Genomic DNA, 20,107 nt, shown 5'->3' on the forward strand with positions numbered 1-20,107 from the left:
CACCCTAGCGAAAAGAATCATCCTGGTAAATCCTACATTGCAGGATTGAATACTATTGTGTATTTTAAGGTTGTGGCAAGTCTAAATGCCGGTCATTGAAAGTGCGAAACAACTGACGGAGGAATTTTTGCGGAATATGACAAGCTAACTGAGCCATCTTCACACAAAATGACGCACAAATTAATTACTGGAGTAGATACCAACAATACATAGCTCGGAACACAGTAATGTGACAACAGACCTAAAATCATCCCCAAAGGAATAAAGGTGCTAAATATGTTAAACAACTTTGGATTTCTTTGACATCTTCTAAAGCCCGCATAAGCTGAGAGGAATCAGGCCAGATGGAAACCCACAAAATAACAACTTACATTTGAGGTAAAAGGAACACAACATGATATAGAGTAGCAAGAAGGTTTTTGTCACACCATTGCCATTTAGGAACACAAGGGTAGGATGGAAGCTTTGTTACCATCCTGACCAATGGTTTCAGTGCCTACTAGCCTGTGTTATAACACAAATAAAGAACTGAGCATGTGCAACTACAGATCTGCCCAAATACTATTGCCATTTGAATTTATTTATCATTTAATAATAAAAATTATTATTTGATCTTATTTGCAAACCAAATAGTTTTCAACCACTTCTGGCTGATATGTCCTTTACAGTATGTAAAACTAAAGTTTTACATGTGGACTGAATTCATGCCTACATAAACACATATTATTGACATAAGACTTATATGTTTAACTGGATATGCAAACATTAAATGTATCATGCTAATGTTTTTTTTTATTTCAGTAGAATACAAGTGTAATAAAAACAGATTCTATTTCATCATATTTAGGCCCTGTTTACACTTGTGCGTTTTCGTTTTAAAACTGCATTTTCACTGCGTTTCAGAAATGATCTCCATCCACACTACACAACTGAAAAATCATGTCACATGACCATTCATGCAGGTGTTATTGATTACACAGTCATCAAGGATACGCAGTGTGAATGTGGGCAGCCACGCCATCGTTTTCAAAAGTCTCTGTTGTGGTCCGTTTACACTGAAACGCAACCCTGGAGTTTTCAAACTAAAACAGAGTCTGCAGCGTTTTCAAAAATCTCAGTTTTCAACCTTGAAAACACCGGAGTAGTGTAAACGATAGCAAAATCGTAGCAAAAGTTATGCGTTTTAAAACGAAAATGGGGCCTTAGTTTTTCGAGGATTGAAAACGCCGGAGTATTGTAAACAACAGGCGTAACCCATAGCAAAATTTATGCGTTTTAAAATGAAAAAGCACTAGTGTAAACGTAGCCTTATTCTTTTAGTGAAATCTGAAAAATGTAAAATAAAAATAATGCAGTACTCAACCAACAAGCAGATTAATATTACAAATATTTAATAGGAATTTGGACAAACACAAACAACAATTCAAAAGTTCAATAAAGGCAGCTTTTTAAAATGCAAAACTTGAAAATTAAAAGCAAAACAGGCTTGCAGATGCTGTAGTGGTATCTCGCGTTTAAATTTTAAACATAGGGGAACAAAAAAAATATCCTAGCAATTTATTTTACATTATTCACAGTCCAGATTACTATATAATTACTAAGGCGCATAATATTATCAAAAGTGATTTCTGACATTTTTAATGACAGAATGTAGGATTCTGTTGGGTTCATCAAATTATATTTAAAAAAGCAAGCCATTATTTGCACAACAGTAAGATTTACAATTCAAATAAGATTATACATGCCGTAAATGACCTTGTATAAAACCTGGTCCAGTATAGACTTTAAAAAAAAAAAAAAAAAATCAATCCGGCACCGCAACATCCTCTGCAAATCATTCTGATTAAAATAAATTGATTAAATATGTATAAAAAGTTCTCTCTCATTCAAGCAAACAAAGAGACACTTTAGTTTTTTTTTTTTCCAAGGAGGACCATTGTGAGCATTGCAGTCTTGCTCCGCCCCCTCCTGTCAGTCCAGTGGTTTGTGGGAGATGTAGTTTTCGGCCTCATTTCTCTCACACAGGTCCAGAATAGCCTATATGGTTGTTGTGCTCTACCTCACTTAAATGTAAGCTTGGTTTCCGTTCCTCACTGTCCGCTGTCTCTGGACTTGAGCACTGAGGATGAGGACGGACCTTGAAGAAATTTGATACGTACCGCACCTGTAAGAGACAACGACTGTTAGCAATTATGCAGTAATGAAATCACAGTGCTACGCTTTTTTGGAAATTAGGTTTTTAGTTTTTTAGGAAGCTTAAATGGGTTAACTTACAGTGAGAATGGCAATGAGCGCCCCCTGGAGGAGCCCCACCAGCACATCGCTCCAGTGGTGCTTATAATCAGACACACGAGTGTAACCTACATACACGGCAAAGGCCACCAGGAAGAACTGGATAGTGGGCCTCAGGAGACGAGCCCATTTTGCATTCAATCTGGCCTGAACATAGAACTGGTGAAAATAAAAAGAAGAGGTGACTTTCATTAGAGGAATAATAATGACTTAATTTGTTGAGAGGATTATAAAACTGAAAAAAAAATTCACCTTTGGGAAATAACAAATGCTAACAGTTTAGCATTATCTCAGAGGGCCCTCTAAACAGCCTTTAAGATTTGTACGTTTGCTTTGTAATTCATCAGAAAATCATTTTGTAGCCTACTAAGAATGACGCAGAACATGTCTTGCCTGATTTCAGAGATTAGTTTTTATTGTTTTTATTTTATTTTTTTGTTCTCTGATAGTTTCATTAAATTAGCTCCAGTTCATTAGCAAACTCTGCAACAAAATAATGATTTTAAATTTGAACTCGCACACCATATACTCCTCACTGTTTCCCATTTTTTGTGCTTCAAAAACAGTTACACCCTACTAAGCAGTCATATTAGCGAAATATTAGCAAAAATTTAATAGGCAAAAAGACCATTGTCAAATGTAGCTATGTATGAACCACTTGTAGCCATGTATGAAGTCACTTTCAAACCAAGCAGCCATCTGTCGGTCAATGCCGTGAATTTGCCTGACCAATTTGAACAATGCAAAATCTTTGTGCGGAAATATTTCACGCTGCAAATTCCCAATGGCATGGTTTCCTATCAAATAACCAGATTTTGCCTGATTTTCGCCCACTGCTATGATTGGCTAACAGTTGTGTAAGTTTTACAGCCTACATCCTTCATAGATGGATGTTTGCCTCTCTTAAAACTTGTGTTTGCCGCTCTTGTTGTTTACACTACATGTGTGAATGGTTGGGCGGGGCTAAACAGGCAACGATGTAGAAGCAGGCGTTTATCATCTTCTGCGGAGGTGGTGTTTATCCACACTATTGCGTCATAAAGTGGCACGTCATTTTTGCAGATTGGCGTCAATATAAGATGTTTTTAGACTAAAAAGATAGCTTTGAGTTCTGAAACTTACAGGATGTTTTATAGCACAATGACGACAAGGTCATTTTGATTTCTCAGTTCATGACCCCTTTAATGTTTAACGTTAGCATTTGGCTGCTATAGCACTCACCGCTAGAAACAGCATGCAATACATCCCAAAAGAGGAGTGACCCGAGTAGAAGGACAACCTATGACACACAAATCATACAGTTTCAAAAGAAATTCAGTGAAATCAAGCCGTAACATTTACACTGAGAAGCATACCGGGCTTCAGTTACAACACTTGAGTTGCCAGTGCAGCTGATTGAGGCCACGTATCCTTTGCAGACTTTGGGAGCACATACTGTTAAGAAATATGGTCGTGGTCGCCCAATGGTGTACTTGGCCAAGTCCGTCAGTGATTGGCTGACAGCTCCCCCAAACAGGAAGGCACCCAGCACCTTATATATGGCTGACACATATTGATTAAAGGTAGAGTTGGAGTGAATTTTATTGCTGTACACCAGGTATGCTTCACCCGACGATATCTAGAGGAACAGAAGAGGTAAATGTTTAGAAATATGCATTCCTGTAGCTTGCGACAAAGATTAAAACAGTTAGGTGTGTTGTAAATATGTCAAACAAATCCACGAGCACATAACGCTGTGTTGTTGTGCATAATAAAACCCTCTGCTGTGCAGAGTCATGAACGGACACTTTGTTGAGAATCAGCGCGTGACTCATGGGATGATGAGATCATGGAAGAGATGATGGAGATCAATGAATGAGGGACTCACGATGATGAAAGTGCAGGTGATGGTGACTAGAGCCAGTGTCACGTGGGAGATTGTGTCTTCTCTGAAAGGGTAACTAATGCTCTCGTCATGGCAGTAGATGCCTCGCTGGTATGGCTTAGACGCAATATTCATTATCACAAAGGGCAGAGAAGCTACAGGAAAGAGGAAATGAGACAAACAAACAATAAATACATAAATAAATAAAGCGATTTAAAGCAATAATACTTCCTAAATGAAAACATTATCTAATGTGGAGAATGTAAAGGGTGAATATCCTGAAACCTGACAAGAACCTGTCTGGGTCATATTTATAATAAAATAAAATAAATACTTTCAATCATTTCTAATTCCAAAACAACAATTTCATATTTAGATTATAATGTATATATTTAAACAATATATTTATAAATCATGGTATGTTTGTTTTACTAAATCATAAATTAAATGTAAAATAAAAACATTTCTGTAGATTATTGGGCGAGGAATCATATTTTTGGTTTTATTAAAGCAGTTAGATGATTACAAAAATTTTTTTTTCCATTGTAACTTTTCTCATGACAAACATTTTCAATACATTAAATCATGAATTTATATATGCTTTACGCACACACAAGCAATACTATATATACACATAAAACTGGAACAGATATTTATGCATCACAGATGATTTCATAAATGCTTTTCAATAAATTTTTTTTAGTAACTCTCAGAATACCATCTGAATTTTGCCATGGAAGCAGTGACTATTTATAGTACCTCTTTTTTCCTAAAAGTCACACGGAAATTTATCCCACAGCAATGAGGAAGTCACCTGACCACACCATCTTAACCCAAAACACGTTGCGAGCCATACCATAAACACGACCGTACACACTCACAGCCCAGACATCCTTTCCACAATGCCTTGGTCGGTGAACTGATGTGGCTGGAGATGCATATGTCTGAATGTAGCAACAGCGTGATCCTTTACTGAATGGAAAATGTCTTTGGGACATTCGGAAATGTTACAAAATCACTTGGCAACCATGCAATCCTAAGCCACAGTAATGACAATGCTAGTTCCTGTAAATCCATTTTCTATTGATAAAGTGGACCCTCTGGTTGACTCAGTATGTCTAAATATGAATATCCAGCAAACAAATCCAGAACTGCTCAAGTGCAATTTACAGTGGTGTGAAAAAGTGTTGGCCCCCTTCCTGATTTTTTATTTTATTGCATGTTTGTCACACTTTAATGTTTCAGATATCAAACAAATTTAAAAATTAATCAAATATAACACAAGTAAACACAACATGCAGTTTTTAAATTAAGGGTTTTTTTATGAAGGGAAAACAAAATCCAAACCCACATGGCCCTGTGTGAAAAAGTGAATTCAGCGGTCTACCAAAAAATCCTGAAGGACAATGTCCGGCCATCTGTTCGTGACCTCAAGCTGAAGCGAACTTGGGTTCTGCAGCAGGACAATGATCCAAAACACACCAGCAAATCCACCTCTGAATGGCTGAAGAAAAACAAAATGAAGACTTTGGAGTGGCCTAGTCAAAGTCCTGACCTGAATCCTATTGAGATGCTGTGGCATGACCTTAAAAAGGCTGTTCATGCTCGAAAACCCTCCAATGTGGCTCAATTACAACAATTCTGCCAAGATGAGTGGGCCAAAATTCCTCCACAGCGCTGTAACAGACTCATTGCAAGTTTTCGCAAACGCTTGATTGCAGTTGTTGCTGCTAAGGGTGGCCCAACCAGTTATTAGGTTTAGGGGGGAAGCACTTTTTCACACAGGGCCATGTGGGTTTGGATTTTGTTTTCCCTTCATAATAAAAAAACTTCATTTAAAAACTGCATGTTGTGTTTACTTGTGTTATCTTTGATTAATATTTAAATTTGTTTGATGATCTGAAACATTAAAGTGTGACAAACATGCAAAAAAAAAAAAGAAATCAGGAAGGGGGCCAACACTTTTTCACTCCACTGTGGTATTACAATGTACAAGAGGAACTGTGAGACAGACGGCCAGGTCTATCCCAAATTTAACTCTGGGCTCAATGTGAGGGAGTTACTTTCACCCAAAAAAAAAAAAAACGTTCAATGTTATTCTACAAGGGCCATTAAAAATATACAAACAAGAAGTTCATAATCTGTACATAAGGGGCTCATTAATAATTACATAACATACAACTAAAAACATTTCTATAGAGCACCATTCATACAAAATTGCAGCTCAAACTTACACAACAAATGTTTTTTTTTCCCCCTTCAAAACAAAACATTTTAAGGTGTTAATGAAGATGTTTTCATTTGCTTTGCATCTTACAAAACAAAAAATGTTTTTACAGACAATTTTTTTTTGTTTTCTTTTGCTCTGCACCTAACCAAACAAAACTTTTGTCTTGTTTTGTTTTATTAAACAAAACAATAATTTGTAAGTGTTTTTTTGAAGAAAATTGCTATCTGTCTTCAGACTTTAATTTTAATGTAATTTAAAAGTTTGGCACTAGAAGTTTAGAAACTTAAATCACTGAAAAATAAGTTGAAACGCAATGGTGCAACTTATCCAAAATAAGGCATTTTGAATTTGGCTGTATTCTTGAGACAAGTAGCTTCATGTTGTCATGACAACAGACAGAGTAATAGAATCATAGAGGCACTTAAGAACAAATAAAAGTGTCTTTGTATTCTCAAAAACAAAGAACAATGGTGTTTGAAATGACACTGTATTTCCATACACTGTGGTCTGGACTGTGACAATAAACACACACAAAAACATAATGCACTGACAAACCTTGAAGCTGACATCCTCAGCGGTGCACTATTAAAACAATACCGCTCATGTAACTTTGCCCCAAAAACAGTAATTATTATTAAGTTCTATGTAATTGGACAGACAATTTTGAATGTTTAGAGTAATGATTCAAAATTAAGTCAAAAATCCAGGTCAAAATGTATCCCCAGATCACAGGATTTTAATGATACTGATAATTAGGTTGGACCAAACTGGCCGATACAATTAATCATAAATCGCTTATAATCGCTGTCATTATATGCCATTTTTAGTGGGGGGTTTTTAAACTGTGGTGAGAACTAACCAGTACTAAAACAGTGGGTTTCATGACCCTTTAAGGATGGACATCTACATCTACACAAAAGTCATAGCATTCAAATGACATCTATATGGATATGTATGTATACCCTCACACTTTATTTACTTCTATGTTACAGCACTTGATGAATATCTAATCAAAACAAATAAAAATAAAAATATGGCAGTCGCACACCAGACAAAAGCACATCTATAAGTATGACACCCCGGAAGCAAAAGTTTACTTCAGGGATGAACAACGTGGAATAGATGAATTTGAAGTGAGTTTGAATTTAAAAAACAAAGCAATTAGAAAGAGAAAGCGCGATCTGAATTCATTATGTACATTAACAATTAATTGGGACAAATATAATGTAACTTAATGGAAAACTGTGAATGGCAATATGGTGCAGCAGGATTTCTGATGGCTGCATTAAAATCCACATCTAAAGTTTCCCGCTCGTGTGCAGCATCACGTGTCAAAACAAACAACACAAGGTATCAGTGATTTTCACCTCTAGAGGCTGTTCTCACACTGTATAATGACAGCGGACACTTCCCAGCAGCTCCAGTAATGGACACAACCCAGAAAACTATCAGCATGCATTTTTGCCAAAAGACAATAGTTCCACCAATCAACTATCGGTGCCAATTAATCGGCAAAACCGATCAATCGGTTGACCTCTACTAACTGTTTTGCACCTTTAAAAACTAAAACAAAAAACAATTGTGTTTCGCACTCTACAAAAGTTTTGTGTTCCAAAAAATATTTACAAATATATGTTGTTTTCTTTTGTTATGCACTTTGCAAAACAAATGTTGTTTTTTTGAAAAACATTACTTTCTTTTGTCTTGCACCTTACAAAACAAAACAAAACAAAAAAAACATTTACAGATGTTTTATTTTCTTTTGTTTTGAACCTCATAAAAAAAATTTTTTTCCCCAAAACATATTTACAAATATGTTATATTAAAAGAAAACAAAAATTGGTACATTACCTTAAACCAAAAAAAAACTCAATTATGTGATCCACTTGCTAAAAATTGTTTACTGAATGGAAACTTGTATTTTTGTTTCCATTAAAGAGAATTATTCCTTACGAACAATGCAAGAAAAAGAAACTTTCCCTCAGGTCTCATAGACCATCCTGCTGAGGAAGACACCAAAGCAGTTTTATCACTCCATTCAGATTCAGACACTGGATCTGGAGCTGAGCTTGGATGGCCTTTTCTGTATGTTTGCCATCTGAATACACTCCAAACAAATGAAAATAAAAGCCCAATAAAACAGAGTCTCATTTTTCACCCTTCAACCATTCCCTGAAACAAATTAGTTCCATTTGAAAGTACAGGAAGCTAAATTTCCTGTAAAACATTAAGGGACTCGAGTGTTTTTATGCTTTTTTTCTTCTTCATGCTATGCGAGTAAACGCAATGCACTCTAGCTCTTAACTAAACATTTCACTAAAAATAAAACTTATGTCATCGTTTGCTTACAATCAGGTAGTTTTTCCTTGAAAAATGTAGTTTAAGAATGTTCACACTTCTCTCTTACATGGAATGAAAGGGGATTGGGTCCAAATTAAAATAGTCCATACAACTTCCGCTCTATATTCCAAGTCTTACTAAGTCATGTGATTTAGGGCTGTCATGATTCCTCAATTAAATTTGAGTACTTGATTAAAAAAAATTGATTGCATTTTGCCTGTGTTGATTAACCCGCAAAATACCCGAAGTGACGCTTTAAGTGGGTATTTGAATTAAATGTTGTTTTGTCAATATTAAACAAGGATTAGATTGCGTTGTAAAGTGTAAAAACAATCGCTAGATCGTTGGCCCCCTCTGCAGGTATTTGATAATATGTACATAACTTATGATTATATTGTTTTATTACATTATGCATTTTAACTGTTTTATTTAACTGACTTGCTTTTGATATTTTATTTGAACAAATTATTATTGCCTCATTGCTATTATATATGTATTTTAAGTCATTTTAAAGTCTATTGTTCACTTAGGTCAATTTAAATTACCACGAAAAATGATCCAATTACTCGATTGATCATCAGAATAATCATCCAATTATTCGATTAACAAAATTATTTTAGTGACAGCCCTAAATAAGATGGGTTTGGAACAACATGAAGGTGAACAAATTATGCCAAGATTCTTCATCTATGAGCTCCTAATCTGGGAACAAAAAGTTAAGGTCACTGCAGCATTTCAAGAAACTGCAACAAAGCAACATGGTGACTTAACCAAGAGGGCGAGGAGATAATTAGGGTTGGCGAATGCTGAAATGTTGAAGCTCTGAAGATTTACATCCTTTGTCGTCCTTTTGCCCATCCCACAGACAAAAATGAACACTCCTATAGTCTCCACCTCATTCATGTTTTCCTCTTTGTTTAGAGCATCCTCCCACTCCTTCATGAACACTATAAATACGAAGGGCAGAACGGAGTGTTGCTTTATTTGGTTCAAACTGATGTGCAGTTACGGTAATGTGGGATAATTGGTGACAATCTGAGTTTGAAACAGTTACACTTCCCCTCACACCACTGGAGGAACGCCAGAACCATTACTGGACGAAACTAGCAGTTTCATTCAGTACAAAAAAGGAAATGTTCACAGCTAAATAAAATTCTGCTATTGTTTACTCACCCTCATGTTATTCTGAAGATTTTCTTTCTTACGCTGAACATTTAAGTAGATGTTCATCAGAATGTCTGGATACAATAAAAGTGAATGGGGACCACAGACAGCTCCAATAAAGACAAAGAATAGTTTATATGACTTATACACTATATATTCCAAATCTTCCATATGTTTGAGAGTCTGTGGTCACCATTCACTTTCATTGCATGGAGCAGCTTTGACAATATGCTCAAAATAACACCCTTTTCATTCCATAGAAAACAGAAAGTCATACAGGCACATTAAGTTTCGAGTGAACTTTTCCTTTAACTTTAGCATTCAGTGGCTCAAACTGCTTTACAATAAGCTACTTGTTAAAACAAGTTGTTATTTTTGTATTTTTGGTTTCTTTGCGCATAAAAATTATTCTTGTAGCTTCATAGCATTACAGTTGAACTACTGATGTCACTTGGACTATTTTAATGATGTCCTTATTACCTTTCTAGCCCTTGAATGTGGTAGTCACGCTGCTGTATATGCAGGGTCAGAAAGCTCTAGGATTTCATTAAAATATCTTAATTTGTGTTCCGAAGATGAACGAAGGTTTGAAACGACATGAGTAATTAATGACAGAATTTTCATTTTTGGGTGAACTATCCCTTTAAGAACATAGCTTTACCATAACTTAACTACTTAACTTATATACACAAAAGAAATTTGGTGTACGATTTACTTTGAAACTATTTTCAATTCAATAAATTGATAAATACAAAAGAAAGATTTGTTTCAAAAACTCATTTTTTACAGTGTAGCTTTCCTAACACTGGCATGATGATGTTGGTCAAAGAAACTGAAATTATGAGAGCATTTATCTCATACATTTACAGTAAATCTGAATTGTACTGCTTGCAGTTTCAAGGATGCATGAGTTGGTGCATTTCCAATGAAAAAAAAAACCTAGCGAAAAACCCACTGAGTCATTTAAAAAAGAAATCTTGTCTTTGGTTATGGCTACAGGGAGTAGTCTATTTTCTTAGGGTCGGCTTTGACCTTCAACCTAACATTGGTTCACCACCTTTCATTATCAAACACACCCTATGTTTTTACTGACTTATCTTGTATCCTAACTTGTTTCAAGGTGCATTAACAAAAACACTTTTCTTTCAACACCAGACTTGATCCATTCTGGCTTCATCTCAACATTCAAGCCCAGTTCATGCGAGCCGAACCCACAGCGATTACATTCTGTTCCTACTCTGAAGATGAAAATGAGATGTTCTTGACTTTCTTTGTGGGTTTTTTGGAGCACCATCATAAGTGTTACGAAAATACAACCCTGTCGCCCCTTAAGTGAGAGTTTTGAGGGCGGTCTGTCTGCCGGCAGCACTCCCTGAGCTGTAGTTTGGCAAGGCCGCCTGACTCATTTGGAAGCTATGTGCTGAGCATACAGCCTCGCAGGAGAGTCTGGAATCCTACTTCAAGAAGAAACGCCCACCCTCCTCCTCTTCTCTTTCGCCATACACCAGAGTCTGTCCGTCCCAGCCCTCTAACTCCCCATGCTAATGCTAGTGATGGATTTACGCTCTTGAAAGCTACGGAAATATATAACATTGCGTGAGAAACTGGCTAACTTGTTTGCTAGTAGTGTTTAGCAAAATAGTTTTGCTTTAAAGGTTTATGTGATTAACGGAACAGCATCATTATGTTAATAGTCTCATGATGTGACCAATTTCTGAACAATTTTGTTGATGACCTTTCTGAACAAGTTTAACCAAGACCTGAAATATAATAAACTAAACTAAACTTAGTATTTCACCAGTAGTTCTAGGGAATGAGTCTGGCAATAGGTCTTTGCTGGTTATTGCACAATGCTATGATGCTAATTTTCTGAATTCTACCTGAAAAGCAGTCACTTTTTTTTTTAAACAAATATAAATTCGAAAATGTTTCTAAAAACTACTGTTCAAATTTTTATTTTTTTTAAATGTATACTTTCATTCAGCAAGGATGCATTAAATTGATCAAAAGTGAAGCAGCACAACTTCTCAACACTGATAATAAATGTTTCTTGAACACAAAGTGAGCACATTAGAATGATTTCTGAAAGATCATGTGATATTTAAGACTGGAGTAATGAAGCTGAAATTTCAGCTTTGATCACAGCAAAGATATATTAAAACATTAAAACAAAAAACAGTTATTTAAAATTGTAATAATATTTCACAATATTAGTGTTCTTATTGTAATAAAATAAATGGAGGCTTGGTGAGCTCACAGTGCTGCTGGAAAGTTTGTGAACCCTTTTTGGGTCATATTTCTGCATAAATATGACCCAAAACATACTCAGATTTTCGCACAAGTCCTGAAAGTAGACAAAGAGAGCCCAATCAAACAAATGAGACAAAAATATTTTCTTTGTCATTTATTTATTCAGGAAAATTATCCAATATTGCATATCTGTGAGTGGCAAAAGTATGTGAATCTCTTGGATTAGTAGTTAATTTAAAGGTGAACTTAGAGTCCGTCTGTGCAGAGGTGTTTTCAGTCAGTGCAATGACTATCAAATGTCAGTACCTGACCGGTTTTATTCAAAGAACAGGGATCTATCAAAGTCTGATCATGTTCAAAGTTTGTGGAAGTGAATCATGTCACGAACAAAGGAGATTACTGGGGACTTCGGAAAAAAAGTTGATGTTGCTCATCAGGCTAGAAAAGTTTACAAAACCATCTCTAAAGAGTTTGGACTCCACAAATCCACAGTCAGACAGATTGTGTACAAATGGAGGAAATTCAAGACCACTGTTACCTTCCCGAGAAGTGGCCGAGGAACAAAGATCCCTCCAAAGCAGAACGTGTAATGGTCTGCGAGGTTGCATAACTTTGCCCAGGGTAACTTCTAAGCAACTAAAGGCCTTTCTCTCATTGGCTAACGTTAATGTTCATGAGCCCACCATCAGGAGAACACTGAGCAACCATAGTGTGCATGGCAGAGCTGCAAGAAGAAAGCCACTATTCTCCAAAAAGAAAATTGCTTGCTAAAGATCACGTGGACAAGCCAGAGGACTGTTGGAGAAAGGTTTAATGGGTGGACGAAACCAAAATAGAACTTATTGGTTTAAACGAGAAGCTATTATGTTTGGAGAAAATAACACTTCATTCGAGCTTAAGAACCTTATCCCATCTGTGAAACGTGGTGGTGGTAGTATCATGGCTTGGGCCTGTTTTGCTACATCATGGCCAGGACAGCCAATGAATTCTGAATCATACCAGCAAATTCTAAAGGAAAATGTCAGGACATCTGTTTAAGAACAGAGTCTCAAGAGAACGTGGGTCATGCAGCAAGACAACAACCCCAAGCACACAAGTCATTCTACCAAAGAATGGTTAATGAAGAACAAAGTTAATGTTTTGCAATGGCTGAGTCAAAGTCCAGACCTTAATCCAATTAAAATGTTGTGGGAGGACCTAAGCAAGCAGTTCATTGGAGGAAGCCCACCAACATCACGGGGTTTAAGTGGTTCTGCACTAAGGAACGGGCTAAAACTCCTGCATGTTATTGTGCAGGATTAATCAGCATTTAAGAAACTTTACCTTCAGTTACTGCAGCAAAAGGGGGTCACACCAGATACTGAAAGCAAAGATTCACATACTTTTGCCACTCACAGATATGCAATATTGTATCAGTTTCCTGAATAAATAAATGACAAAGAAAATATTTTTCTCTCACTTGTTTGATTCAGTTCTCTTTGTCTATACTTTCAGAACTTATATAGAAAATTCTAAAGGGTTCACAAACTTTCAAGCAGCACTGTATATATATTTATAGCATTTCCCCCATGAAAAAAAAATAATAATTCTACTTCTTGTTTGTGTAAACTACATGTCTGCTCTAGCTTGTACTTTACTGAAGAAATGATTTATAGCAGCATTCATGTTTCATAACTTCTTTGTATGAATCACTCTTTGTAACATTCCTCATCTGTAAGTCACTTTGGATAAAAGCATTTGTATACAGGTCCTGTAAGCAATATAACAATTATACTTTTTTATTACAAAATGCCAATAAATCAAATGTATAAAGGGGGTCTGCTAAAATAAGAAATGTTCCTTCACTGTACCTTATAATATTCGTTATTGAATAAAGTGCTTTATTAAATGAGCTTCTGGAAAAAAGGCCTGGAAAGTCCTTCAGTACTGGGCCAAAAGCTTGGCTTGATATTAAATAGATAAGCTTAGATAACTCCCATCAGTTTCACTTTCACTGAAGTAAAACACTGATCTTGCAGCTTCGACTCGAATAGACGCTGAATATTATCTGCCAAGTATTATTTCTGTAAATACTCAATGACTGATAATGTAAAAATCATAAAGAATACCAGCATAGAGGGAGCAGTAAAATACACACCGTTAGCCTGTGAGCTAAAGCAAAAGCCAAGCCAGACTGTGTTTGTGTGGAGGGAAAGTTTACTTAGACAGAAGGAAAAGAGAAGCAGTGGGTGGTAGGCTGGATTGAATGTCAAATTCAGGGCTGGGAAAGGGTATTACTGCCCAGAAACACTTACAGAAATTCTCCAGTAGCTGAACTCTACTGGATTCCGGGACTTTCTGTTGTTTCTAAAGCAATCTGAGAGGCTGATATTTATTTGAAAATGACTGAATAATTCCACCTGTGCTTACTTTCGTTAGCTCAAGTCCAAGTGTCTCAAATTTACAGGACTTTGAGCTCTCTTTTATGTCCTTGTAGATCAATCAGAAACCAAATTACGCATACACACTCATGGGCGACACTGAATAAGAAGAAGTTATTGATCTTTCTCAGATGTGCTTTTATTTCCATACATGAATCTTTATCAGAAAACTGACCAAATTGAAAAATTATCTGCAACAAATTGGAAAATTCTTTAATGCGGTGTGTATTAATGACAGAATTTAAATTTTCTGTCAATGATTCGGTTAAGTAGGAAAAATATTGATGGAATTTGTGTGTAAACTTTTCAAAAGCATCTGAGAACCAACAGCGTCATGTGGTGCAACCCTCAAGACCCTCATCACTGTGTGTGAAGGTCAACAAGTCTCTTGAAATATCAGATAATTTGACCTTTTTATGACAGGGCAAGATTAGTTCAAGTGATAAAATGTCATGTGGTACAACCTCCCCAATAATCTTAAGATATTATGAATTAATTCATGTTATTTGTAAAAAGAAAAAAGGAAAATAAGCTTGTTTTGAGAAATGTGTTTTTTACATGATGGTTACAACACATTAATCTTATTTTAGTATTATTTATATACTATTATTATATTTATTCATCATTTGAAGTACCATTTATTTATTGTTGTATTTATTCCATTTATACTTTTAGTTTTAATTTGAATAGTTTTAGTAGCTTTATGTCCTTTTTTCATTAAAAGCATTTCTATTTTGCTTTAATTTATACTTGATTCCGTTTTAGTCATTTTAGTACTTAAACTTACATTATTAAGTTGCTAAGCAAGCATTTAAAATTTTTGTGCATTAAGCTTTAGTTTTCTGTCGAATATTAATTTAGCTTAATTTCAACTAACAAAAACTTTTTTTTAATAGTTTTAGTCTTAGTTAATTATAACAACTGTGCACCCCATGACATTACATTGAGACGTTTGTTTAAAATAGCATTTAAAAAGCCTATGAAACTAGCCATGATTTCAAAGAGCATATGACTAAGACAATATTGTCCATCCCTGTCCATAACATGGACAGACAACTTCAAATCAGTCACTTCATCTAGATAGAGACCTGTGCACCATGGTAAAGGTGTAGTCTCAGACTAAAGGTGAAGGATCGTGCCTAGGGCAAGTTCTAGCCCTCATGAAATCCAATGTTGGTGGTTGGAGAACACAGACACAATAAAGGACTTCAAAGGGCAGGTGCAGAAACTTCATATCCCCAACGTCATAGCATGGTTACCTCATGCGGTTTAGAAAAACAGCGTTTCCAAAGGAAGTAATGGTCAAGCTGCTTCGCACTCACTTCAGCACTGAGAAGTCGAATCTTCCATAATGGGTACTATGTTAGGATGTTTATGGTCATTGGGTTTGTCTCATGGTTGGTCTGCAAGCAAAGCCCTGAATAAAGCCAAAAATGCAAGAAAAGGAACATTTCTGTGGCACTACAGGCTGCCAAACGCTGTGGGAAATACTGACAGGCTTGGATCGCATTTCCATAAATAAATACTCCAGGAAAAGATGCCAGGATGAATGCAACTCCATTTGTAAACACACAATACACACCTCCAAATACATATTTAAACATGAAAATCTTCTAAAGACAGGCCCCTTATCGTGACACCTTGAACATGGCCTAACGCATTTGCATTTTACAATAAGATTTGTCTTCAAATTATACATGGCGACAGCATGTCAAAATTGTTTATTGCAACCAAGGTTGTGTGCTTATGCAAGGTTATGGGAAAAGCTAAACTGATTAAAAATATCAAGAGAATTAAAGCTTGATTTAAATGTAATTGACCATATAATGGTCTCTTACATTTACAGTTGCCAATTTACCTTACAATACAAACACAATTTTTTTTTTTTTTGATCGTCCATGTTTGTTTTCTGAACAACAACTCAGTTACATAATAGCCTGTATTGTTTAAAAAGACAAAGCACATGTTAGAAATGAATAAAATAGCATTCAACCAACAACTTGCAAGTTCAGAAGTGAACTTCAAATCTACAGGACATCGCTTACCTACAACAACACACAGCACGTCCACCAAGACGAAGAGTTTATTTTTCCTCAAGTCCGTCATCATTTCTTTAACTCGGATGCTCTTTAAAACTAGCACTTTAAATCTCACTTCATTTATGTAATAATGTCAGCGATAATGCGAACGCGACCAGTAATGCGAGTTCTTCCGGCTCTGCTCTTCTACCGTGACTTCAGCTCACAGGTGACTGTGAAAGACGCGAGAGCTTTACGACTTTATATATTAACAACTTCAAAGGGTGACGGCAATGCCGCGTTGGTGCACATATTGCTTTTGTAAAAACGGACTGGCGTTCACCCTTCCCGGTTGTTTGCTGAAGACGCATCCACTTCTTTTCCAAAAGCACGCTACTGTGTTCCCACTCGCGCTCTCGCCGTGTCCACACCTTGACAGAGGGACGCGCCTGCGCGGACAAATCACTGCTGCACTTTGAGCCGAGGCACAACAGAAACGGAATATGACACACACACACACACTTTTGTGACAACATTACATAAATATGAACACTGCCAATTATTTGTACTACATTTAAGCTATCTGTCATATTAAATCGTTGACCATGTTTGAGTTTCAAGTAGACTATGGCTATGTGTGAATACCGAGGTATTTAGATAGATAGATGGGCATGGCTTGGTTTGAGATTGGCTATATTAAATCCATTGGGAATATGTTTAGTTTACTGCTTGAACACACCTCTGAAAATTTGATGTAGGCTATAAGACAGAATGTGTTTTTATAAAGTTAGGGGAACACAACCCATATAGGGTGAATTCAGGTAAAGAAAATTTGACAATTGCCTTTAATGTTGTCCTTTCTTCTTAGTAATGCATATTACTAATCATAAAATTTAGTTTTTTTATATTTACGGTAGGAAATTTACAAAATATCTTACATTTACATTGTCATTTCATGGAACATGATCTTTACTTAATATCCTAATTATTTTTTGCCATAAAAGAAAAATGTATAATTTTGACTATTGCTACAAATATAGCCATGCGACTTATGAATGGTTTTGTGGTACAGGGTCACATCGCCTACACAGCTAACAAATGTTTGGAAAAAATAATAGGCCTAGTAGGCTACATTTACCCAACTAACAGACAGTTACCAGAACTTTACGTGGAAACGTTAAGGCTGTTAAAAATACTAAAAATAAAGTCTTTTAATTTCCAAATGCTTCATAGATGATACTTTCATAATGTATGCTAGTATAAAAAAAAGTAACGCTGATGGTTAACAGGCTACTGATTGTTGAATTCTACTGAGATGTAATGTCACTGGATATAACGACAGATTACTTTTCATTAGAAATACAAAGTTTTTTTTTAGGTCTGGTCTAATATGGATTATACTATAAAGAAGCTTGTGCCTCTGATCAGCTTCTTTCTTTGCTTGCTTGAGATGCCCTCTAGTGGACACAATACAATATTACAGGAGGACAAACTGATGTTGACAATACTAAATAGCTTTCTTAGGAAGTCTGACACCAGGGGCCTGTTCCATAAAACACGTTTACCAAATAAGCCAGGTTTATTTCAGTTAGTCTGACTTGTTGTCAGTTGATTTGGTTCAAAATAAGTCAGACTAACTAAAATAAGCCTGGCTTATTTGGTAAACTTGTTTTATGAAACAGGCCCCAGGCCTACGTATTTTCGCAACACCTAGGCTCGGTTTCACAGACAGGGTTTAGCCTAAACCAGGATTAAGCCATAGTTCAATTACGCCATTTAAGTAATTTTTATAAACATGCTTAAAAAAAACATTACGGGGTGCATCTTGAGACAAAACAAAGGCACTGATATATTTTAATATCAGTCAGTGCAAGTTTATTGAAACAGCTCAGACTTACATTTTAGTCTAGGACTAGGCTTAAGCCTTGTTTGTGAAACTAGGAGTATATGATGTAATTACAAATTAAAACAGAGCACAAGAAAGTATTCATGCTTCAATATTGAGATGTTTCACGGAAAAGAGACAACATGAGATAAAGTCATATTAAATTATAATTCAACTGTATTAAAGTTATTAAATTAAATGTAATATATTTTTAAAAGTGTAGAATTATATACACAACTGTTCAAAAGTTTAGGGTTGGTAAGATTTTTTCATGTTTTGAAAGAAGTCTCTTATGCTCATCAATGATGTATTATATATTTGATCAAAAAATACAGTTAAAACTGTAATATTGTGAAATATTATTACAATTTTAAAGAACTGTTTTCTATTTGAATTTATTTTCAAATGTAATTCATTCCTGTGACAAAGCTGAAGAATTTTCAGGAGCCATTGCTCTAGTCATATGATCCTTTTAAAAATCATTTGGTGCTCAAGAGAGATTTCTTATTATTATTTAACAGTTAATTAACATGCTGCTTATTTATTAATATTTTTATTATTATTATTTACAAAATATAATAACAGGGACAATAAATCAATATAACAGGAGCAGTAATACATACATTGCTTAAAAAAAAAAAGCCAAGGCAGTGTTTGTCTCCCTTTCGTATCTTCTGAACCTTGTGTAAACTATAGACAAAACTTAAAGCCGACTAAACAATTAGAAAACACACTGAAGCATACAGGGATATGGATGATGGTGATACATGATGCTTTCAATTCATAACTAACAGAAGCCCAGTCACAAATGAGGTACTACACTAGATTTGACGTTGCCTGTTTCTCTGGTTAGCGAAGGATTGTAGGTAGTACGGTGGACTGACAGGTTGTGGATTCACATAATACAACAGATGCACAAACTGGCTGCAAAACCTGAGAAACTTAATGCAGTGAATCTGCCACTTACATCAGGATTATATTTGTTGGCAAAGCATATGTGGAGCGTATATTCATAAACCATTCAAAAACCCTCTTCAACATTTAGTACTGAAGTACTGACGGACCAGACCGAGAGGGAAACGATCGGAGCCCCTGAGGAACTTGTGTTTTTTTTTTATTGCACAAAGAGAACCTACGACGGGAAGCTAGAATATCGCAACAAACAGGACGAAGCGGCTGCATTAGTAGTTCACTTGATGATATCGTCTTTGCAAGTAAAACATTTTATGCTTTAAAGAAACCGTTCACCCCAAAATTTTAATTTGCTGAAAGTATACACAAACCCTCACCCTCAGTTTGTTCCTTCATTGGAACAGGTTTGGAGAAATGTAGCATTACATCACTTACTCACCTATGGATTCTCTGCAGTGAATGGGTGCCGTCAGAATGAGAAATGATAAAAACATCACAATAATCCACAAGTAAACTTCAGTCCATCAATTAAAACAAAAAGCTGTGTTTGTAAGAAACAAATCCATCATTAACACGTTTTTAACTTCAAAATATGGCAAAAATATGATTCATCTTAGTCATATTTATCATCTAATCTGAATCAGGAGAGAAATATGTACAGATCATGCACCATTTACAAGTGAAAACAGCCCAAAAAAATAAATATGTCAGTGGATTATGGACTGGTATTTT

At 35.7% G+C, this 20,107-nt stretch overlaps 1 protein-coding gene across 1 annotated transcript; it reads right to left on the minus strand.

The window, feature by feature from the left end:
- Positions 1-797: 797 nt before the first annotated feature.
- Positions 798-17,021, minus strand: LOC306874760 (phospholipid phosphatase 2-like). Its single transcript, XM_079424997.1, has 6 exons — positions 16,606-17,021; positions 4,160-4,311; positions 3,648-3,910; positions 3,514-3,571; positions 2,275-2,451; positions 798-2,164 (listed from the first exon to the last, which is right to left on the minus strand). The coding sequence occupies exons 1-6, from the start codon at positions 16,667-16,669 to the stop codon at positions 2,018-2,020; spliced, it is 861 nt and encodes a 286-aa protein (XP_079281123.1). The 5' UTR covers positions 16,670-17,021; the 3' UTR covers positions 798-2,017.
- Between the last annotated feature and the right edge of the window lie 3,086 nt (positions 17,022-20,107).

Source organism: Barbus barbus (assembly GCF_936440315.1).
Source record: "Barbus barbus genome assembly, chromosome: 9".
Taxonomy (NCBI): domain Eukaryota; kingdom Metazoa; phylum Chordata; class Actinopteri; order Cypriniformes; family Cyprinidae; genus Barbus; species Barbus barbus.